General features: G+C 42.5%; 1 protein-coding gene across 1 annotated transcript in view; it reads right to left on the bottom strand.

The window, feature by feature from the left end:
• Nucleotides 1–10,000, bottom strand: part of LOC100334706 (lipoma HMGIC fusion partner-like) — a 127,295-nt gene that overhangs the window by 4,772 nt on the left and 112,523 nt on the right. Inside the window, exon 3 of the mRNA XM_073924316.1 lies at nt 4,371–4,469. Coding sequence (XP_073780417.1) covers nt 4,371–4,469 — 99 coding nt within the window. The remainder of the gene's footprint in view (nt 1–4,370; nt 4,470–10,000) is intronic.

The raw sequence follows: 10,000 nt of genomic DNA, 5'->3' as shown, positions 1-10,000 counted from the left end.
TGTGCATTTATAGTTCTGCGCGCTGTCTCTGTTTGTCAGGGTTCTGCCACTCTGGTCTTATAAATTCTTGTTTTGGTGGCAGAGCTCGGACACTACCCATGTCTGGTCCTGTTTTTGTCTCTGTGTGCGCGCGCGCCGTTGTGGGTGTACGCAGAGTGTGCGCGCTCCTGCTTGATGCGGCCGCGCGCGCGCTCTGCGTCCCTCAGACGCGTGCGCTCTTGTACTCGTGTTTGTGTTTTCGTCTGTCAGCAGCGTGGTGTTTCATTCCCAGCGTCTCAGTCTTGTTGGTTTCGGTTTTGGTCGGCGCTGGGATGAAGCATGCACGCTGCGTGTGTGAGCGCACGGTGAGTGTTTTCATTCATCGTGTGCTCGTGTCTTGCGTCTGTTGTCAAAGCACGTGGCTTGGTGTTTACATTGTGGTCACGTGCTTTTGTCTTGTGCTTCAGTGTTGTGCTTGTCTTGTCATGAACACGCGGTTAATGAGTTCTCTCATTGGCCGCATGTTCTTGTCCTGTGTTATGTGAGCGCATGGCTTGTGTTGTCTCTGTGTCATGCGCTCTCCCGTCTTTTGTCTAGTCCCACCCTCCTTGTTAACTCATTATTAGTTTGTCAGGTTCACCTGTTTGTGTCAATTTACTTTTGCTTTAAAATCCCCTCATGTTTTGAGTCCTGTGCCAGTTCGTTGTCTACACTCCCCGTGTTCCTGCTCCAGTCTTGCCTTGTTCTTGTTGTGCCAAGTTTGTTAGTGTTAAAGTTATGTTTTTCCCCCTCGGGGTGGTTTTTGTTGTTCTTTTATTTTATTTCTATTATCAATAAATTATCCTGCATTTGCATTTGAGTCCTCGCTCCCTCATCCTTCCTGAAACCCTGACACTGTTGGCCTGCATTAACACTTCCGAAACGCTAGTTGGCAGTGAGGTGTAAATGTTCCTCTGTGTCGAGTTTCTTCTCTGCTGTTTTGCTTTTCCTGAACACTTCTGGGATGTACAAGTGGCTCAAACTCGCTCATTTTGAGGCAGGAACCGGCGGACGTGCTACAACTTTAACTATGAGGTAAACACAAAACAAAACTTTCCATCCGTAGCTCCTTCACGGGACTCCACACTTGTAAACAATCGCTCCATTGGGCTCGCGTCCAGCTCGCGCGGCTCTCGGTCCCGCCCAGACTCGTCAGCGCTACCAAGCCGACCAATCACAGGGCTTGCGCTACGCGTTGTTGCGACGTGTAGTTACATTTTTTGAGAGGTGCACGTCAGTGACGCCGATGGCCACGGCGAAGGGCTATGCGTCAGCGCCGTAGCATACGCCGGTGTTTGACGCAGAAGTATAAATCAGCCTTAAGGGTCAAACAACAAAAAAATTTGGTGAATAATCCTGATGTGATGCCGGAGTCACATCAGAGTTTCAATAGTCATGTCAAAGCAGTAAATCAGCATCCTATTATCTCAAAAGCATTGCAGAAATTGTTCCCAGCAAGGTGTTAGGGTGCTTTCACACCTACACTTTTGTTTCGGAATGTATCTCGTTTGCCCAGTTAGCGCGGTTTGTTTGGCATATGTAAACAGGGCAATCGCACTCTGTTCCGCGCCAAAGTAATCGCTCCGAGATCGCTTGAATGAGGTGGTCTCGGCTCGATTGAAACAAACCCTGGAGCGGTTCGATTGCAGTGAGAAAGCGATCCGATCCGAGCGCGGTTATATCATAGTGTTTTATGGATATGTAATAGGCTTACGGCTATATGAAGAGAGAATTATGAGTAGGGCGGGAAGTTTCGCGAGTCTCCGGATGCCCGCAAACGAGTGATGATCTCCCGGTAATCTCGCGTCTCCCTCCCAGTCCTCAAATAGGCATCGTCGCGCACCCTTCTCACCCCTCCCCACCGCATCTCTCCTCAGACACATCGCGCGCGCACCCTGTCAATCACCACCAAACCACCACCTCTCCTGACAGTTTAGCGGGACGCTGCAAAATAAACCCTGACACTCTGACCAATGTGAGGAGAGTTTACTCGCACGTGACTTGTTTTAGCTATTTTGGTCCGATTAGAAACTTTGCAATGTGAAAGCGAACCGCTCCAAGAGCAAAGAGCAACAATGTAACAATTGTAATCTCTGTTTCGGAACAACTGAATTGATTCACAGGTGTGAAAGCACCCTTAGAGAAACCTGTTCATGCTTTTATCACCAACAGAGCGGATTACTGTAATGGACCTTCCGTAAAAATAAAAAAAGTCAGACAGTTGCAGCTCATCCAGAATGTTGCGGCCAGGATTCTGACCAGAACCAGGATATCAGAGCACATCACACCTGTCCTCAGGTCTTTAAACTGGCTCCCAGTTACATTCTGAATAGATTTTAAAGTTTACTTGTCTATAAATCACTAAATGGCCTAGGACCTCAATACATTACAGATATGCTCACTGTACACAAACCTAACAGATCACTCAGATCTTTAGGATCAAGTTAAAAAAATAATCTATGCCCACCTATAATAGATAGCCTAGCCTTGAATTACGTCCAAAGTCCTCTTGATGTCTCATTTAAACCGACAGACTAAAGTTCTGTAGATGTTTTGTTTGTTCCAGCAATGTGGCAAACATTTTAATTTCATTTGCCCTGAGCGTTCAAATCATGTGCTGCCTTTCATACAGCAAAACTCCCGAGCGTGAGCGCAGACCACCTCAGGAAAGAAATATTCTCAATTCCTCCCAATTCTTTTGAGAAAAAAAGCCCACTTGACATTACAATGAAGCCGTTTTCAATCTAAGTAGCCTCTGCATTAGTGATGTGATATTCGGTTTAATATTATGAAAATGATTCCTTCTGACAAACAGCCGAGGTCTGGGATTCGCCTAATGCAAAGAGCTGATGTCATTTGTTGTAGAGTAGTTTGGACACTGAATGCAAAACGTGGCTCTCTGGGACAGCGGACGAGTCTGAGTGGTTTGTCAAGATCAAATCGGACATTTGAAGCAGCGGTCATTTGGATGCTGTACTTCTAGATTCACATTTCCAGTCTAATGGTGATTTTTAGGTTGTGTCCCAAATGACGAATAAGGCATTTATTTAATATGCACCTATATGGTTATACACTAAACTAGTGTTTGGCTTTAGTTTCTTTAAAGGTCCTGTGAAGTTTTTTAGATGTTAGTATTAATATGTGAGTCTTAAAGGGGTGGTCCACTACGATTCAATCATTCATTCTCTTTTTATCTTAGTCCCTTTATTAATCAGGGGTCGCCACAGCGGAATGAACCACCAACTTGGGTTAACAACCAACAATATGGGTTAATATTTTGAATCAAAAACCTACACAATGACATCATAAAAATGCGTCCTCTAATTGGTGCATTCTCAGATATATTCCTATGCTCGAGATCAGGCCAGAAAATTTATTAAAAAGGTGTTCAATGATTGGAGCATGGATGGAAACTATGCACACATTATTTCTTTAAAAAAAAAAAAAAAAAAAAAAAAAAAAAAAATATATATATATATATATATATATATATATATATATATATATATATTGTTGGCTTAGTCCCTTTATTTATACGGGGTCGCCACAGAGGAATGAAGTTTTTTCGCAATGGATGCTCTTCCAGCCGCAACCCATCTCTGGGAAACATCCACACACACATTCACACACACACACACTCATACACTACGGACAATTTAGCCAACCCAATTCACCTGTACTGCATGTCTTTGGACTGTGGGGGAAACCTGCAAACATGCAAACTCCACACAGAAACGCCAACTGAGCTGAGGTTCGACTCAGCGACCTTCTTGCTGTGAGGCGACAGCACTACCTACTGCCCCACTGCCTCGCCCTATATATATATATATATATATATATATATATATATATATATATATATATATATATATATATATATATATATATATATATATATATATATATATATATATATGGTTTAAATAGGCAATTCACACTATAGCAAATCCCTAACTAAGACTATTAGCTCAATAAACTACCAATTAGCTCTTATTAATAGTTAGTAAGGTGTTAGTTGGGTTTAGGTTTGGGTATTGGGTAGGACTGAACATGTAAAATAAATTTATACTTAATAAGTGCTTATAAACATTGAACATATTAACAATAGGCAGGTAATTGTTCAGTAGTTAATGGTGTGAATTGTCACTTAAACTAAAGTGTTATCAAATGTAATATTTCAGCAATACAGTAAATACATATTTTGAATAAGTGAAAAACTTGTCCTCGAGAGATCTTTTTGAGCAAGGTCAACTGCTGGGCATAATTTGATGAGTTCTGTCACTGCGTAAATAATAATGTGGATGTTGACATATGCATATAAACTTCGGAGTGAAGGTGACATGAGGACGTACCGAGTTCAAACTGATCTGAGCTGTTGTTACACGTCTGCCGAACCTCCTCGCTGTCCCAGCCCAGAGGATACAGAGCACATCCTGACCCGATGAGCAGACCTGCAGAAACAAAAACACAGTGTTATTCATCTGTAGGCCCACACGGAACCTGCCGAGTTTTTGTAGTCTATCATTGAGGATGTCTTCACATACGTAAAGGTAAATCAAGGTTATTAATAATTTTTTATTTCGTTTTTATTTAGATGCTTTAAAATTTTGCACAATACATCATCATTCAGTCTCTTTAGTAAAACCAAAGATAATATAGGAAACATCTACAAAACAACAACAACAGCACGTTTCCTTTTCAGGCAAAAGTCTATGTTTAATGTGGCTTCACTTGTCATCAAGCACAGCTTGAACTGTTTTGTTCTAATTGTCCTGACATTTTCTGAAATCCTGTTTAACATCAGCCTTCTTTTAGCACTTTCCAGAGTTCCTCTTTAAGTTTAGAGTGTCTCATTTTTTTTTCTGTCCAAGTGATCTCATACAGTCTCTATAATATTCAGGTCTGGACCCTGTGGAGGCCATTTCATGACTGTCTGTGTTTCATCAGCTGTTTTCGTTCTCCAAATAGGATTTTACTGAAATCGAAGTAGATCATCATCATGCTGAAAGTGAAATGTTTTACCACTGAAGTCCCTTCCAGAAGGAATGGCATAATGGACTCAAATCTATCTGAACTTTTCAACATTTACAATTCCATCAATTCACACAACATTGCTAACAACGCTGGTAAAAATGCAGCTCAAACCTGAACAAACAGCCTCTCTCCAACATTGACTTTCACATGTCTTAAAGGTTCACGAAAGCCTCGAGTACTTTTGCTTGAGATGTTAACAGATTAGTGTGTGTTGAGCATCAGTTAAGACAATGTTAGCACCTGTTAGCTTTAATTGTGAGGTAAACTAGATAATATTGAGCTTTCGTCCGCTAAATTTAGCTTCTGGGTTTAAAAGGATTTTTGGGGCAGGATCAAAATCAGTGACGTAGCGCAAAACTGCAAGTGCAAAGATGAACCGCCAACTGTACAACAAACTATCGTTTTCATAACGTTCGTGTATGTGTGTGTCATGTTTTGTACCTTGGTGACACGCGAGACTGAGCCAGGGCATACGCGGTGATACACAGTGATGTCTGCTTGTCTTCTCCAAAAACAGCTTCTGCAGACATCGAATGATGTTCTGAATGTTTATAATATTTCTGCGCCAGATGGATGCGAGTCGCTTCCTGTATGGATGAGCGGAGGTCTTTGCATTTCAGCGCTTTTGTGATCATAACCTAGCAACCTAACAGTCATAATCAAAACAGCAGCTCGATATTCAACTGAGGAAGTGGCAAGGGGGGACAATCAAACTTGGGAACGGTCCAGACAATTGAACCAATTGTGGAAGCACCCTCAGAGAAGATAGACTTTAGAGCAGGAAGGGAGCAGAGCAGGAAAAGAGGCAGAAGCTGCGTCCCAAATGGCACACTATCCATGCACTCATGCACTATGTACTTATGCACTTACACACTCAACAGGATAGTACATGTATGTAGTGTCATCCCAAATGGCACACTAATGGTTTTTTTACTAAGCGGAAATTCAAACCGTTTCCCTGATGATGTTTGACGGTCGCCAAATCAAAAATAACGACCGAATTATCAAATAATACCTGCTGTGAGTATTATCGCATTCACCATCGTGAGGCGCTATAATCACTCTCGTAGGAAAATTTTGCTTTCAACATCCAAATTAAGTAAAGTTATCCAACATGTGCGTCCGATAGCTCCGCCTCTTCCGCTACGTAGGCAAACCTGCGGTCGTTGAGTGCGTGAAGTGTCCATCATTACACACTTCATTTACCGGCTGAATGAGTGCATCATCCGGGTAATTAAAGTGCTCTTATTATTTTTAGAGTTTTCAGTGTGAACACACTACTTACACTATTTATACTACAAAATGGCGTAGAATAGTGCGTAAGTATTGCGATTTGGAACACAGCAAGAGCAAAGTTTACCACATATATTAGCTGCGTCCCAAATCGCATTCTTATGCACTATTCTACGCCATTTTGTAGTATAAATAGTGTATGTAGTGTGTTCACACTGAAATGAAGTGTGTAATGATGGACACTTCACGCACTCAACGAACGCAGGTTTGCTTACGTTGCGGAAGGGGCGGAGCTATCGGGCGCACATGTAGGATAACTTTATTTATTTTGGATGGTCAAAGCAAAATTCTCCTATGAGAGTGACTATAGCGCCTCCTGATGGTGAATGCGGTTATACTCACGGCAGGTATTATTTGATTATTCGGTTGTTTATTTCACTGATTTAGCAACCGTCAAATGTCATCAGGGAAACGGTTTGAATTTCCGCTTAGTAAAAAGCCATAAGTGTGCCATTTAGGATGCCACTACATACATATACTATCCTGTTGAGTGTGTAAGTGCATAAGTACATAGTGCATGAGTGCATAGTGTATAGTGTGCCATTTGGGACGCAGCTAGAGTCTCTTTCTTGACCATGTGACCAAAGCCAAATACCGAGACGTACAAACTGACCAATCAACATGTGACCATGTCATAAAACCCCCAAAGTCCATTAATCAGGCCCTGATCTAATCAGTATCTGCTATGTGGATCTGTATGGTCCTTCAAGATGAAAAATACATGTTTTGCCATATAAACAAATGCAAATGATCATGTTCATTCCGACAATGGCTATAGATTTTTTGAGCCTGTTAAACTCGACGCTTGAGTTCTTTTACAGATCCTCACCGAACAAGCAAGTTTAAAAGGGCAACAAACACACTGTAAAACCCAACACAAAGCCACTCAGCATGTTCCAGCAGCTGCGTTGTTTGATGGTTGTGATTATCATTTACAAACAGCTGCAGCCGGATCAGACTGATTCAGATCATTAATTGTTCAGCGCAAGTTTGTGAACCGTTTAAAGAGATTCATTAAAAGCATCATCTCTTTCCGTAAGCAGACATCTCCTTTGAATCTCAGAGCAGCAGCTGGTTTATTCAGTTCAAAACAACAAGGAATAATGTGTAACGCTTTTCTTATTATATAGAGTGCTGTGCAACAGTCTCCACCATCAGCTTTGGGATCCTTTTGCACAAATCTATCTATCTAAAAGGTATGGAGCAAGTGCAGGGTCATTACTTTTAGGTGAACTATGGTGTGCTTTTAATAAACAAAATAAAAACATGGGAAATATGTACAGACTCTTCAGAACAAAATTACTTAAAGACTCGCATCAAAAGTCTGTTTAAGGTGACCTTTTTAGCACCAAGCTTTTCAGAAATGATGTGCTGTTTAATATCAAGCGTCCTTCAGGATTTCTTCAGGAGTTTTTTCTTCCTAGCTAGCAAAATTCATGTGGGTCAAATCCGGCCCACACCAGACACTTACATCCGGTCCACATACCGCATGGATTGATGGCTCTTGGGCGGTCCGCTCCTGTTTGCCAGATCTGGGGTCTATTGCTATAGCAATATCACATATCAGCCAGAATTCAACCAAACGAACCAGAACTGACCCTATTCTGGGCCACAGTTTGCTTTTATTCTGGCCCACATCCGACCCACACCAGACACGTACATCTGGACCACATGAATGGAGTGATGGCTCTAGGGCGGTCCAATCCTGTTTGTCAGATCTGGGCCACTAATAGGCCAAAGCAATCATACATATCAGCCAGAATTCAACCAAATGAACCAGAACTGACCCTATTCTGGGCCACAGTTTGCTTTTATTCTGGCCCAGATTCGGCCCAAACCGGACACTTAAATCTGGACCACATACTGAATGGAATGACGGGTTTAGGGCAGTCTGATCCTGTTTGTCAGATCTGGGCCACTAATAGGCCAAAGCAATCATACATATCAGCCAGAATTCAACCAAATGAACCAGAACCGATCCTATTCTGGGCCACAGTTTGCTTTTATTCTGGCCCAGATGCGGCCCAAACCGGACACTTAAATCTGGACCACATACTGAATGGATTGATGGCTCTAGGGTGGTCCGATCCTGTTTGTCAGATCTGGGCCACAAATAGGCCAAAGCAATCATACATATCAGCCAGAATTCAACCAAATGAACCAGAACCGATCCTATTCTGGGTCACAGTTTTTTTTATTCTGGCCCAAATCCGGCCCAGACCAGACACTTACATCTGGACCACATACTGAATGGAATGACGGGTTTAGGGCAGTCTGATCCTGTTTGTCAGATCTGGGCAACTAATAGGTCTAAGAAATCATACATATCAGCCAGAATTCAACCAAACGAACCAGAACTGACCCTATTCTGGGCCACAGTTTGCTTTTATTCTGGCCCAGATCCGGCCCACACCAGACACGTACATCTGGACCACACACTGAATGGAGTGATGGCTCTAGGGCGGTCCAATCCTGTTTGTCAGATCTGGGCCACAAATAGGCCAAAGCAATCATACATATCAGCCAGAATTCAACCAAATAAACCAGAACCGGCCCTATTCTGGGTCACAGTTTTCTTTGATTCTGGCCCAAATCCGGCCCAGACCAGACACTTACATCAGGACCACATACTGAATGGAATGACGGCTGTAGGGCATTCTGATCCTGTTTGTCAGATCTGGGCCACTAATAGGCCAAAGCAATCATACATATCAGCCAGAATTCAACCAAATAAACCAGAACCGGCCCTATTCTGGGTCACAGTTTACTTTTATTCTGGCCCAGATCTGGCCCACACCAGACACTTACATCTGGACCACATACTGAGTGGAATGATGGCTCTAGGGTGGTCCGACCCTGTTTGTCAGATCTGGGCCACAAAAAAGGCCAAAGCAATGATACATATCAGCCAGAATTCCACTAAATAAACCAGAACTGACGCTATTCTGGGCCACAGTTTGCTTTTATTCTGGCCCAGATCCGACCCACACTGGACACTTAAATCTGGACCACACACTGAATGGAATGATGGCTCTAGGGCGGTCCAATCCTGTTTGTCAGATCTGGGCCACAAATAGGCCAAAGCAATCATACATATCAGCCAGAATTCAACCAAATGAACCAGAACTGACCCTATTCTGGGTCACAGTTTTCTTTGATTCTGGCCCAAATCCGGCCCAGACCAGACACTTACATCTGGACCACATACTGAATGGAATGACGGCTGTAGGGCATTCTGATCCTGTTTGTCAGATCTGGGCCACTAATAGGCCAAAGCAATCATACATATCAGCCAGAATTCAACCAAATGAACCAGAACTGACCCTAATCTGGGCCACAGTTTGCTTTTGTTCTGGCCTAGATCTGGCCTACACCAGACCAATCAAGGATCAAAACATGAGCTCTCTAGAAAGAAAATTTAAAACATGGAGCAATCGCTCTCTTTTTTAATGTCTAATAATCTTGTTTAATCCCGGCGTTTTTCGCAGCGCCGTACGACAAAATGGCCCTACTACTAAACCCAACCGAACAGCAAACCTGTGGCAAAATTTGAATTTTAAAAGACTTTGTTAAGTACGATTTTTACGCATTTTGAATTAAAAGAACACAAGTTGTGACCCTGTAAACCACCTTAATAGAGTACATACACATGTAC

This window comes from Danio rerio, chromosome 15, assembly GCF_049306965.1.
Source record: "Danio rerio strain Tuebingen ecotype United States chromosome 15, GRCz12tu, whole genome shotgun sequence".
Classification (NCBI taxonomy): Eukaryota; Metazoa; Chordata; class Actinopteri; order Cypriniformes; family Danionidae; genus Danio; species Danio rerio.
This window is presented reverse-complemented; position numbering and strand designations above follow the sequence as displayed.